Source organism: Colossoma macropomum, unplaced genomic scaffold (genome assembly GCF_904425465.1).
Source record: "Colossoma macropomum unplaced genomic scaffold, Colossoma_macropomum, whole genome shotgun sequence".
NCBI classification, from domain to species: Eukaryota; Metazoa; Chordata; class Actinopteri; order Characiformes; family Serrasalmidae; genus Colossoma; species Colossoma macropomum.
This window is the reverse complement of record NW_023494800.1, coordinates 19,612,700-19,626,514: the sequence shown is the minus strand read 5'-3', so window position 1 is coordinate 19,626,514 and position 13,815 is coordinate 19,612,700. Positions and strand designations below refer to the sequence as shown.

General features: G+C 39.4%; 1 protein-coding gene across 1 annotated transcript; it reads right to left on the bottom strand.

The window, feature by feature from the left end:
* Nucleotides 1–25: 25 nt before the first annotated feature.
* On the bottom strand, nucleotides 26–13,467 carry rin1a (Ras and Rab interactor 1a). The gene is made up of 11 exons (XM_036587994.1): nucleotides 13,147–13,467; nucleotides 6,991–7,179; nucleotides 6,636–6,750; nucleotides 6,440–6,512; nucleotides 6,261–6,352; nucleotides 5,440–6,020; nucleotides 4,011–4,509; nucleotides 3,562–3,870; nucleotides 3,261–3,392; nucleotides 2,933–3,099; nucleotides 26–2,225 (listed from the first exon to the last, which is right to left on the bottom strand). Exons 2-11 carry the CDS (start codon nucleotides 7,177–7,179, stop codon nucleotides 1,911–1,913), a joined length of 2,472 nt encoding a protein of 823 aa, XP_036443887.1. The 5' UTR covers nucleotides 13,147–13,467; the 3' UTR covers nucleotides 26–1,910.
* Between the last annotated feature and the right edge of the window lie 348 nt (nucleotides 13,468–13,815).

Sequence of the window (13,815 nt, the reverse complement as noted above, 5' to 3'; positions counted from 1 at the left end):
ACATTTATTGAACATCAACAAGGACTTCATTGTTCTCATACTTTATTACCATAAAATGACCAAAAGCCTAATTTGATGTAACCCTATAATACAGACACTTAAAACAAAAAAATAAATAAGCAGTTGGTAAATTGAAATAATTCCAGCAACCAGATCTGTCTCAAAACTTAACAGACATTTTAAAGCATCCATTTACACCACAACAACACAATTCAGATCATACTGTACATTATATTAGTGTTCTCAATCCTGGTTCCGGAGTACTTTGCACTGCACATTTTAGTGTTTTACTACAACTCAAACATTTGAAGGGCTTGTTAATGACTCATAAATTAATATCTGACAAGCCTAAAACTATTCACAGATTTGTATTACAGAAGCAAGTATGCTTATTTAGGAATTATATTTTATCTTGCAGTATTTTATATCAGGTTAGAAAATCCTAAACTACTCAATTTAGGTTGATAATCATTTACTATGTCTGTTATAGCTGTTTATCGGGAGACTTAATGGTGACTCTTCTAAAAGTCCTTGTGAGAAATTGACTGAAAAAGAGACCAATACTTCTGGCCCAGATAAAAATTATAATACTTACTCATACACTGTTAAAAAATGTTGTTTTAAATTTGTTTATGATTGTTTGTGACTGTATTGAACTTCTAATATTACTAACAGTAAATTAACAGAACAAAAGTCATTTTGTTATTTGACCTTCAGTAACCTCAAAATGTGAAGGCAGCAGTTTGCTTACTTTTTTCAGTTAAGATGAAATTATTTTACTTTGTAGCATCAAAACTGTGAAGGCTCTTAGTCTTGGATGCTAAATTCAGTTCAATTCAATTCAAGACTAATGCTGCAATTGAGTTCCTGTCTTTAGTTCAGTTGTAGATAAACATGAACGTTATTATCTTGGCAAACCTGAGCACAAAGAGTGACTTTATTGAGATCTTTACTAAAACTCAAGAGGACAAATGTGAGATTACCAAGGTAAAGATTTCTCAGGAGAAATATCTGAGGCTCAGAAGACTGAGACACAATTCTCCATTGTCTTTCGCTCTGATCTGATCGGTGTCTAGTAGAAGGTACATATTAGGATCTCTTTGATTTTTCTTTTCTGCGAAAGCAACCGACTGGATGCGCAGAGCTGAGATGAAAACACCAAAATGTAAAGAAAGTTATAGTAAGCTAGACAGTTACTGATGGAAAAACAAACTCAAAGTGCAATGAACTTGTCAAAAAGTTACAAATATTGTGGTGTCTGTTAAATGGGGCATTGCCAATTCCCAGTATCAATTTCAATTATGCTTCATAGCCAAAAACAGAAGTTAGGACACTCAGGGTTTGCCCTGAAGTTAGGACACCATTTAGGAACATGGCAATTTGGGATGCTTCTGTAATACTATTTCCTAACTGGAGTTAGGAAGATAAGGACCTATTATTCTGTAATGGCTCCAATCCTAAATTCACTCCTAACTAAAGTTGTTAATAGTGACTATACAGATAAGATTTCAGATCTTGGAATATAGCCCCAGGATTGGGAATGCTGCACTATACCATTTACAGAGTAACTAAAAAAAGCATTGCTATCATTATTCAGTTACACTTATACCTCAGTTTTATTACAGCAAAGTCAAGTTCCCGGCAGCATCTGCAGTCTGTCATAACTTAGAAGCATGGAGATAAGGTATTTTGTAGTAATGTGCAAATCTACTCTTATCAGCACTAAAAGTAAGAATAATATAGTAAAAGCTGGGCTGTGAAATTATCACTAAACAACACTTTCCACTTTCAGTGTTCACTGATCCAACCATATATTAAACTGAGTGAGTGCAACAGACCAGACATTTAAAATGAATCTAAATGTGATCCCACTGTGTGGACTGTCAGGTGTTCACTTGAACAAAGCCACATTATGAGGCTTCTGCAGAGAGGTCCAAAGCACCCCCTCTTGTCAGCTTGCGGGATTTCATATCCTGACTGGAGTGTTGATAAATAAAGGGAGCACTGCTGTCACCCAATCCCTGTAAGTCCTGAAACTGAGCATCAGAAGGCAGTGGCATCAGTTCTCCTTCACTTCTCCAGTATAGGCCGTACTCCTCTGGCTGGTCCACTCCAAACTTGACAGCGCAAAGTTGTGCCAAAGCCTCTCCACTGACCCCTGCCTTCCACTGCAGTGTCTTTACCAAGCAACACTCTCCATCCTGGAAGAGAACTTTTACAAACCTCTGTAGAACAGAACAATAGCAGCACTTTATTACAGTGTATTTTATTATCTAAGCCATGAGCTGCGTTCAAAATAACTCACTGTTGGTGAAATAATGAACTGTATAGCAAGGGTGGACTATACGGCTAAATAATAGCACCGTGCAAAAGTCAAAGACCACCATTACTGATATAATGTTCAGTCAAAATTACTATTAAGAAAACATTATTCATTTTTAGTGTCAGAATCCGGTCTTCTCAACAGGGACACAACCTTTTAGTGCCAAAGCATCAAGTTCTCACAGTGGATGGATGGACAGATCTGAAACAAGTGTGGCGCTTGATTTTCTCCTACCTTACAATTCTGATGTCTACCAGGTATTGCACAGTTGTTAGTCTCATTTTCTCTATATCTAATCATTTTTTGGGAAGTATACTTATTTTCTTTTGAATTCACCCCTTCCTTATGAAAGTGGATTACATTCTATCTAATCTGCTCAGTTATATGTCCTGAAAATGAATAACTTGTACTGGAAATTAAATAAATGAAGAGTGGTCTATGACTTTATCATCCTTTTTCATTCAGTTTTCTCAATACACAATAACTATCATGATATTTAAATTTTTGAATAATTGGAACAGACAAAAAAGTCTTATTGCCATATTAAAATTACTTTCTTTGATTTATTTGGTTTATTTCATTAAAGAAGACCTAAAAATTGTGACTGACCTGTTGCAAGTTTCTGTCTTTCTGGTTCTTGGCCTCACTGCTACGGCGGTGGGTCCATTCCTTCAGTGATTCCCTGACCTGTTGGGTGAGTCCAGTCTGGGGCACGGCCTCTGGCTCACTTTGGATATGACTGAGGCTGGCATAAACACTGGTCAGATAGTATCCACCTGACAGAAAAGTATAAGGTTAGTGGTGGCCAGAAGATTCATAATAAGAACATTTACATTTTGTAGAACGTTTTTTTCTTAGGAATGAAAGCAGTATACTGTGAGCGCACGTCATATGTAGCTTTTTTAGCTTCATGGTGTGAAAAGTCTGATATCCATACCCTCTCCTGTAAGCCAAGGCGTTTCTAACAGCTCCATCATGTACTCCACCTCCAGAAAAAGCTCAGGCATGTTGCACTGCACTATCACGTAGGAAAGAGCTGGCAAGAAGTTATCTGCTCCAAATTCCTGTGCTGTTTCACAGACAAGAATATTACTGAACTGCATTTAGATAATTCTTGCCATGCTTATCACATTTAAACAAGTTTTTTTTACAATATAATGGTTCATGTATCTGCTTTATCCATTAAGTGCAAACATTTGAAGTTCAGTGATATGCATTCAGTTTCAAGGAGTCCTCACCGGTATTATTCTTCATGGCTTTATAGATGAGCTTACAGATCTGCAGGAGCAAATGTACTTTGTCAATTGGTGAATATGCACGTTTCATGAGAGACAGCTTCTGCTTTATCTTCTCTATGCCATGGGCATCCGGAACAGCCACTTGCACACCGAAGAGGTCACGGGGTGAGTTCTCTCTGGCTCTCCGCATACTCTCAGCCATCCTCTTAGAGCTGCCGTCGCGCTCATGCAAGGTGTGGAGTGCTGCATAAGTCTGTGCTTTCAGAGGCTTTAGTACACAGCGGAACATGGCTTTTTCCAGTGTCTGATCTGCAAATTCACACATACATAGAGACATATTTATGTATTTTTTTTTTTTGTTGAGGAGCTTAGCAGTGATGATTTAGTGCTGTTTAATTTACTGAATACAGTTCAAGATGTCCAATCTATGCAGAGTCTTTGTTGTATACCTTTCTCATCTTCAGGTACTAGGGTCTCAATTGGGGGCTCAAGTTCTCCACACTCCAGAAGAAAGACCTTAGCCTGGTTGATAAAGAGACGCACAACCTGCAGCAGCTCCACAGCAGACGTCAGAGACTGCAGCTTCAGCGCCTCCCTCTGCTCCCTCAAGAAGTCCTGAATAAGGGTTCCAAATGCCGTACACCTGTCACGGGAAAGGTCTTCAACCAGCCTTGCCACTCGCTTCCCCGGCACAAAGAAGGACACGAAGGCTGCGCTCATCTTGCGCAGTGCAGAAACCGACTGGCGGGGAGGATGAGGTGAGGGCATGATTGGGTTACTGGTGCCCCGCGTGAGGGGAGGACGCTCAGGAGACTCTTCTGTCTCATCTAGGCTGCTGAGAGAGCTGCTGCTGTCCAGCTCACTGAGGGACGGGGCAGACCTTTGTTCCAGGACCAGTCCTACCGCCACATCCTCTTCTTCCTCTTCTCTCTCCATTTTTTTACCAGCCTGTACATACATAAACAAGTTTGAAATGAAAGAATTAAACCAGAAGCGTCAACCTGGGTTCCTTCCCAGCCACAGCTCTGCAGAGAGCGTTTTCCCTCTTCTATAGCCAGCAGTATACATCAAATGAAAAAGACATGTCAAAGCAAAACATCAACTTTTAGGCCAAAATAATGCAGTGGTTTGAATTTGTAGTGTGGTGGCAGATAAACAGAACTCCTAATCAGTGTGTCATTTTTCTAAGACTTGACTGCGATTGGTCCACATGCTGTCACATGGTTACTTGGTCATGGTCATTGCACTGAGCCTCAAGCAACACTAAGATAGACACAAAGTGTTCTTTTTAAGTATATTTACGCCAGTGTGTTTGGTTTAGTTTGCCAGCTTAATGCTCTGAATTCAACTCGTAAGACTCATAACCACACAGCTAACACTTTCTGTGCATTCAATTTAGTTCAGGCAAAATCAAATCTGTGGGAATCTCTCGAGTTCTTCCTAGAAATGCCATGGAACAGAGGTCTTCAATTCCAGACCCTCAATCCAGTTTCTGGTCCTATATTTTGTCATTACTGGTGGTTAAATGAACTGTTGATATAACTGATTTGCCACCTAATGTAACAGCTGTCAATGATTACAAAAGCTAAGATCATAAACTAGATTCAAGGTCTGAAGATCTCTGCCACAGAAGAACCAGCTCTGGTTCCCAGAGGAACCTTTCAGTCAATGTTTTTGTAAATGAGGTGTGAGTGTGAAGAATGTTTTTAAAGTTTGAAGAACCTCCATTTATTAAAGGATTTTCCTAGAACTGCATGTGTACTCCAAGAACCATTCAGGTTCCTTCAGTACCTGAGATTTAAGAATGTAGCCAAAAATGCTGTGTAACTCCTCTGTATCAGCTGATGTGTGATAGATATGGTGCAGACAAAGTCATACCTGCAACAGAGCTTTGGGCAACTGGTAGTCATCCTCCTCTGCAGTAGGAGAGAGAGTGGGGATGACCATAGCAGAGCCCTTCTTCAGCAGGGCAGGACAAGGCTGCAGATAGTCTGAATCTGCCTCGGCAGCTTCTGTTTTCTCTTTAGCTTCCTCACTGGTGTGGACCGCTTCAGTCTGCGGCACAGACATTCCTTTACTCTTGGCTTTTGCAAGCACTGGTGGAGGTGGTGGTGGGGAGACGGGTGGTGAGAGTGAGCTGGAGTTTTCAGTGGAGACACGAACCTTAAAGCTGCGCTTGAAGTGATGCCGTTTATGCATGGCACCGCGGACAGGGTGCTCTTGCAGAAAAAGTGGATTTATAAAGCACAAAGCCCCCTGGCCTGCCCCCAGATCAAGCTCAGAGGGACTTCGTGTTTGAATCGGGCAGAACTCCTGGAACAAGGTCAAGCTTGTGCTTGTAGACGTGCCACAGTCTTTCGGGATGGGATTTGGAGTAGGATCTGGGTTTACGGGTGCATCAGGTACTGGTGGAGGACCATTACGAGGACCTCGGAAGTTCAACTGCGAACTCCAGAACTCTATGAAGAAATGGCAAGGAATGATTTTGATAGTTGGTCTGCTTGTATAATGTTTAACTAACATCTAACCAGCATTTAACTAATTGTTTATTGGTCGTCACCTTAAGTTTTTCTCAACAACCCTTATCTCAACGCTGGTTCCAACCATAATCTCGAATGTAACGGTATTAGTAATCTATATTTGGGAACTGATTACTCCCTGTATGACTTCAGTTTACAGTCAGTCCAACTTGTACTCACCCACACCCATATGAGAGATGGATTCAAGCTGTTTGTGGGATGAAGCCTTGGCTATGGCTTCTGGCAACTCCAGTGTGAAGGGAAGAACATCCCTGAAGTAAAAGATATTTTACCATACATTTCACTTAAACAAGGAAAAAAAACAGAAATGAATCTGTCAGCAGCGAGCTGAGACGTACCGGCTGACACAATAGAAGGCAATGAGTCTGCAGAGATCTGGAAAACTGATAGCTGAGCTCTCCAAGGAGAAGGCTGGGGGTTAGAGGGAGAACATTAGTGAATGCCCACATCAATGAAATGTAACTGTTCAAAACCAAACTTCCACTTATTTCCACAACTGATTCAGTCGCTTTTCATAAAGAAAAGAATTCTCACTTGAGTCCTTCTCTCGGATGACAAACTGCTTGACAAAAGATGGCATGCTGTCATCTGCCAGCCTGACACACAGCATTTTCTTCTGCGATGTGTTGGACTTTCGCACCAGGAAGGTCTACAAAATAAAGAACAAACAATCAGTCTGTGTTACTGACACATTTTATTTTTTTTGTATTTTTGTTTTTCACCCAAATGTCTCCAAATTGTCTGTATTATGTTTGTAGCATATGCAGCTTGTTAGTGCCCAAAATGCCAGACAGAATTGCCTTAGCCTTCCTGGAGGTCGCTGTTGACCCCTCTGTTTTAAATATAAGTGAGAGCAGACAGTCTGAGTTTGTGAGTAGATGCTCCTCACCCCAGGGGGCTCGCGCTGCAGGATGTGAAGGGCTGTGGCTGAGTTGATGGACAGCTGGAGCCACACAGGGTATGTGAGCAGCAGGCGGTCCAGCACGCTGATGCTCTTCAGAGAGCCTCTCTGAGGACATGCCCGCCTCTCGCCCACCAGCTGGGGGTCCGGATAATCGTACACAGGGTCTTCCTGCATCTAAAACACATGCACACACCTGAGTATCTAACAACTGTAAGGAATATACTGGAAATGCTGTACACATTTGAATCAAGTAAATTCAGTGCACTACTTTTTTTCAGAGTGTAACATAAGCACAGTTCCCAAAATTGACATTTCTTTCACATTTCTTTGACATCAGAACCAAACTCTATGATGTTCTGATTTTCAAAAACCCATTAATGCCGCTTAAGAGCAATCTAATTACATCTTTGCAATGATACATTTGTGAAACACTGTATTTTAGCCACAGTAACAGAATAATATTCTACAAAAATACACAATACAATACTCAAATATACAAAACACATTTTGCAATTTGCAATTTGATATTATTTCTTACTAGTAGCTCATAACAACAAGAGAAATTTCAATCAATAACATCTGTATGTGGATATATGTAGATATATTTCATTTGTCTTTTTTTAAGATTTGAACGTGATGAAAAGTTACTGCTACAGTCTTGATTTGTGGTATGAAAAAGCATCCTTTAGATTTTTACCATGTCTTTGTCATTTCTTGATTTCTAAAACAAACCAAAGTGTAAACTTCAATCTGTCACTAACAAATATTAAATGAATGCAATTCATTGTGTAACTATGTATTTAAAAGGTAATTGCGTAATTGCATTTTCATATCACATTAAAATCCACAAGAAATTCAAACTGAATAGAAGAGCTGATGAAAATGTATAGAAAAGAGGACTTTGAAATGGGTGAGTGAACAAATGAATAAATGGCAGATTATTGCTCCAAAAATTCAATCAGCAATTGGCAATTGATTTTTTTTTAGTTTTGGCCAATCTGTTGTGCAAGTGTATGACGTACATAAATAATTTCAGCCAGATAAGTGCACTTGCACTGTATCTGAATGCTGCTACAACACCTGTACCAAAATGTCATAGCCTCTTACTGTCAATGTAGCTCTTTATTTGATTTATGTTAACAGGAAACTGCTTTTTCTCACTTCTAAGTTTAACATATCCCATTAAAGCAAATAATGTTAATTATGTTACAACTGTTAGAAAGTACTGCCAATGTGCTAGTGTGTGCGCGAGGTTAAAAAAAGGCTGATAAAAATCAGAAAAAAAACGTCTTTTGGCCAATTTTACTGTAAAAAAAATCACAATCGGAATCAAAAAATAAACACATAAAAACGTATGATCAGCGCATCCCTAGTAAGTCATTTACAGTTTTTGTTTCTGTTACTTGACTATGTCATCTTAAATGCCGTCATTGTTTGGGCAATGGACAAAAGGCCACTCTGACCGTCACTGCAAACCTCCCTTACAATAAATACTAAATCACTCTTACATTTTATTTCACTTCCTCTCTTTCCCGTACATTATACCACCTTTTTTCTGGAATCGCTATTTTCTACTCAAGCATGTGCCTTATTTCTCCTCTTGAACTCTGTTCTGACTGCTTGTGGGGAAACTCCCCCAAGGACTCGTTCCTCCTTTTGATCATGTGAAGACTGAGAGTCATGGCCTGACTAATTCCATACACTTCATTCTGTAAAGCACATCATTGACTAAACCTGTCTGTTCTCCAGCATAGCATATATCTCACATTATGCTTAGAATTACAATGTCGTGAATTTGACGGATGACAGTTTCCTCAGTAATGTAAACTTCAGTGGCATTCGAGATCTTCTGTACCAGCATCTCTCATTTAGCCTACTCCGAGGCGCTATAACAGTTCTAGCTTGGCATAAAGTTTTTTGGCATTAAACATGTAAGTTTTACAAACATGAGTTTGAAATGTAGTTTGAAATTATCTCAAGCTGAAGCCTCGTATCCACTCCCTGTGGGAATCAGTTACGCTTGTGGGATGTGAATCAGGCCCACTCCAGTCAAAAGTCATCGTGAGATGTATTTTTATATAAGCTGCCTCTATTAATATTTCACACATGAGTTTTCATTTCTAGGTTACAACTGCATTAAATTATAAACTGTATATGAATATATTCACTAGTCGTTAAAGATGCACCAATATGGAATTTCTAGGCTGATACAATAACTGTGATAATTAACACCTTACTGTGGCTGGTACTGATATTGATGACTGAATATTTTCTTAATAAATTCATTATTTTAATTTTAATTCACTTTAATGTTAAATTGCTACTTTATATAGATATTGTACATTATTTAGCACTAGTAGTGGACCCTCACTATTACAGCTAGGCCTTCAGTTTGGGCCATAAATGCCAAGACTCAAGAAAACGAGAAACAAGAAAAATATATGCTAATTTCTGCTAGCACGTAAGCTAATTTTTAATAGTATGTAAAGTCCTTATAGTGAAGTCTGCTCACTCGGCAGCCATCTTTGCAATGCGGGCAGGCAGTTATTTCCAGCCATACAAGACCAGGTTAACCTGGTTAATCAGGTGTCCAAGGCCTTCCATTCAGCTCCTGAAAGCCTAACCGATGGGAGAGCTCCACGTTGATACCAAGCGGGAGAAAACTGATTGGATATTTTTAGTTCAGTGTTTCAAAATGTTTACCCTTTTAATTCCAAACAAAACTTAATGAAATAAAACGTATTTTACATAACTTGCAGAGATGCTACATCCACTAGAGTGTTCATAAGCTGACTGGCTCTTTTTCTTGAAGGACGGGACTTTCTCTGCAAACAGGTGCAATGTTGAGTGTTCTGAGCTTTCATATTTCAACCAGTTACTGTCTCTGTAGTATGTTAGTGCTAAGCGAGCGCTGGTGTACGTGAACTTATTTTGGTCAGTGTACATTAAACACGGACATTTAAAGTTTATAAAAGATATTTTATTTGAAGCTTGTAACAAACATTAACATATTTTACTGTGAATCTACTGCTTCCAGAAGGGCTAGAGCGGGGGTCAACAATCTTATCCACAAAGGGCCAGCGTGGCTTTCATTCTAACCAAAACAAAGCGCATCTGACTTCAAATGACTGACGTTATATGAGGTGTGTTTCTACTTAATTAGAATGAAAACCTGCAGCCACACCAAACTTCCATAAATAAGACTGGTGACTCCTGGCCTAGAGTTACTATTTGTCTCAAGGAATTGGTCCTTCCTATTGTAAATCAAAATGTGATTGGTTAATTCCACTTTCTAATTGGTTGGTTAAATCACTCCCTAATTGACTGGTTAACTCTTACTTTCTAATTATGTCATTAATCAGGTGAACAAGGCATTCCATCCACCTCCTGAAGGCCTAACCAATGGGAGAGCTCTATACATATACCAAAGGGGAAAAAATGATTGGACAATTTTCAGTTGGGTGTTTCAGGATTTTAACCATTGTAATGCCAACTAAAGCTTAATAATGAAATAAAACACACTACAAAACGTGCAGCGTCTCAATATAACAAGCACAATGATTCTGTTTAATAAGAATATGTAGTTAGTTTTCTTCATCCTCTGAAGGCCTAGAAGGCTCTGAGGGTTCCACACTGTTAACAAGACTTATAATTATCTATATAATTAAGTGAACTTGCTACATCCACTAGAAAGTGTTCACAGGTATACATTAAGCCTAAACATTAAAATATTCATTAAAGTATCAATATTAGCAATAACCATATTACCCCTGGACAACAGAGTCCTTTATAGGGAGTAATTTGACAAACCAAACATCGGACACTAAATGTACACTAAATATCGGAATTATATTATTAGTTTATAGTTTTAGTTTTATGCTATAACCAAAGGGTTTGTGCTGATACCTTTATGTTGGTACAGGCTTATTACAGATTTGTTATGGTTTTATTAATTTATTTATTTATTTGGAAACCACCCTGAATAAGCGGTTCAAAGGTGAACTGTTGTATCCATTATAAGATAATTCCTCGATGAAGCGTATAACACAGTTTTAATTTCCACTTGGCATGCAAGTATGAAAAGTGTGTTTTTTTTTGTGGGTGGGGGTTCAGAGAGGGGAACTGATTGGTAGGACATCTTTAGCATGGAAAAAGTTTGGGAACCCCTGGCATAGGTTGACTCTGAGTGGGCTGGTGAAGAATTCTCTTTGTTATCAGCAGATGGCTGCTATAGCAACAGCGGCCTACACGTCCTGCTGGGCATTTCCCACCCACACGCGCACCCCTATGCTTTTTTAGGATTTCACAAAACTGAAACTTTCAAACACACTTCAAATTCATCCAGAAACAAGTAGTTTTGAGAGCTCATGGAAAAAAAAAATCATCTCTCATCTCTTTTCAAAATGTTAGGCTTATCTGCATGAAATTGTGTTTTACAACATGTTCAATGCATGTTAAAGTATATTCCTACCCCAGCTTCTGCATATACAGTCCATATTTGAGATGGAAATGGTTCAAAAGACATGATTGACGGTGTCTCTAGAGTTAAAGGCAAAAGCTTCAGAGAAATAATATGATGCAGTAAATTACAGAGTTACTGTTTAGGCTGGAGGGGTAGACCACAGCTCTGCTTATGAGGTGTGTACTTATGAGCCTGGCAAGTCCAGGCATGGTGAGGTGGAAGCCTGTAAGTATGTACTGTGGAGGTGTCTGTATTATTTTTGCGTGACTACCATGAGTCTGTAAGTGCTACTTTGCACGGAACGTTATAGAAATCTAGGACAAATGCAGCACTGTTCACACATTCAAGGCCTGGTACTTGGTTCTGATTGTGTTGAGCTGATCTCAGGAGCTTTATAGTATGGAGGACTACACTACAGTGTGGAGAAAACACTATATCACTTGAAGACGCATGGTTTTTACACACTTCACATGTGAAATACATGTGACTTTTCTGTAAGGGGTGTTATTGTTTGTATGCTGTTCTCTGAGTTTTTAACAAGTGTCCAGTGAAACACGTCTCCCACCACAGATGCATAGATTTAGTCCTGAATAAAACAACTAGCCATGAAATGAAGGAAACCATTTTTAAGATAGGCCTACCAATTATGATAATCGTGAAGAAGATGGTTATTGTTGTTGTTGTTAATAATATTCTTGTTCTCCTGCTTCTTCCTGTTTTTATTATTTTTAATAATAGTAGTAGTATATGTATAAAAAAACCTATAGTAATAGTACTGAAATTTACTGTTTGAATCTTTTAGTATATTCAGAAATGACCATAGTTTACTACAGGACACTACACAAGTGTTATACGTTACTGTAGGATGGTATTACAGGTATATTACACAGGGATAAAAATGTTATAGATTATTATAGTAATATACAGCACTATAGAAATGATAGAAAACTGTACTTTTTTTGTGGTGTTGCTTTAGATCTTTTTGTAAGGGTACTAGTTGTACACACTTAAAAAGATGGTTGTACAAGGGTTTTTTTAAACCATGTCATGCTTAAATGGTTCTTTGCGTGGTGAAATGGTTCTTGATTCAGATTAATGGAGAATGTGTTGTACATGCAAATAGTCCTATATAACACCAAAAAGGGTTTAGCTGTTGTTACAAGCTTGGCATCATAACAACAGCAGAACCCTTTTAGGTGCTATACAGAACAACTTTCAAAAAGGTAGAACCATAAACAACACATTCTCCACTGATCTGAAGAACCATCTCACCATGCAAAGAAGCATGTGCAACTCATGGTTCTCAACAGAACTTTTGCCTTTACTAAAGAACCCTTGTAGAACCACAGTTAAATCTCTGCTGACCGGCACTCTGCGGGATTTTTGTGAGGTTAATGCATCGCCTCCAGAACTAGAACGAAATAAGCCCTTGGGATCCATTTCAGGGGATCCATAGTGAGATTAACACAGCAGTCGCTCCACCGTTCACACACAGGCGCAGACTTCCTCGATCTCAGCTCTCCGTCCTTCCCTGAGCAAATGTTTGACCAGCGTGCCTCAGAAGACGCTATGAAAAAGCAGCGCTGTGCAGCAAGGCAGCCTCAACACTCTGAGCCAACTTACTACAGTGCTACCGACACACAGACGGAGCTTAATTTACTCCAGAGAGTCTTACTTACCTTTCCGCTCCGTCCCCTCGAGTTCTCTCAGTCACAGCTGCCCTCAAACCGCTCCGTGAGACTGAGCTGTCAGCTCCATGAAGCGTCTCGGACAGCTGAATGTTGAAAAAAGCCCTAAACGCGGGTGTTTTTGTTCACAGGGGAAATCTACAGGTTATTTCCTCTTCCACGTGTCTGAGAAGACGCCGTCCAGCCCTCTCCCGGAGTGTGTTGAAGAAACTGTGATTCAGACATTATTCACACTCCGTCTTCCTGCGCGTCTTTTCCACACTTCTGTTCTTCTCAGTGACAACCCAAAAGTTTGCCTTTCTAACGCATCTGCGCATGCGCCGCCTCAACCTGGACGGTTCACCTCTGTAGGAGACCGTTTATAGGACTATAATCAGCCGTATAGGAGTCGAATTAAACTCGCTCTTACAGAATTATAGGAGGAAACTAAACTCACACTCAGAGGAGTAAACTCAGACTTACAGCCTAGGATTTTAGGGCCTGTTTGGCCTGATGAAAAACTTTCTTTAAATAAAAGAGTTTGATGTAACACTTAAAGTGCTGGGCCATTTTAAACAGCATTCACTCCTCAGTCCGTATAGCTATAGACATAGAGCTGCAACAACAACTCATTAACTACACTCTTAAAAATGATGGTTCTTCAAAGGTTCTTTAATAAAG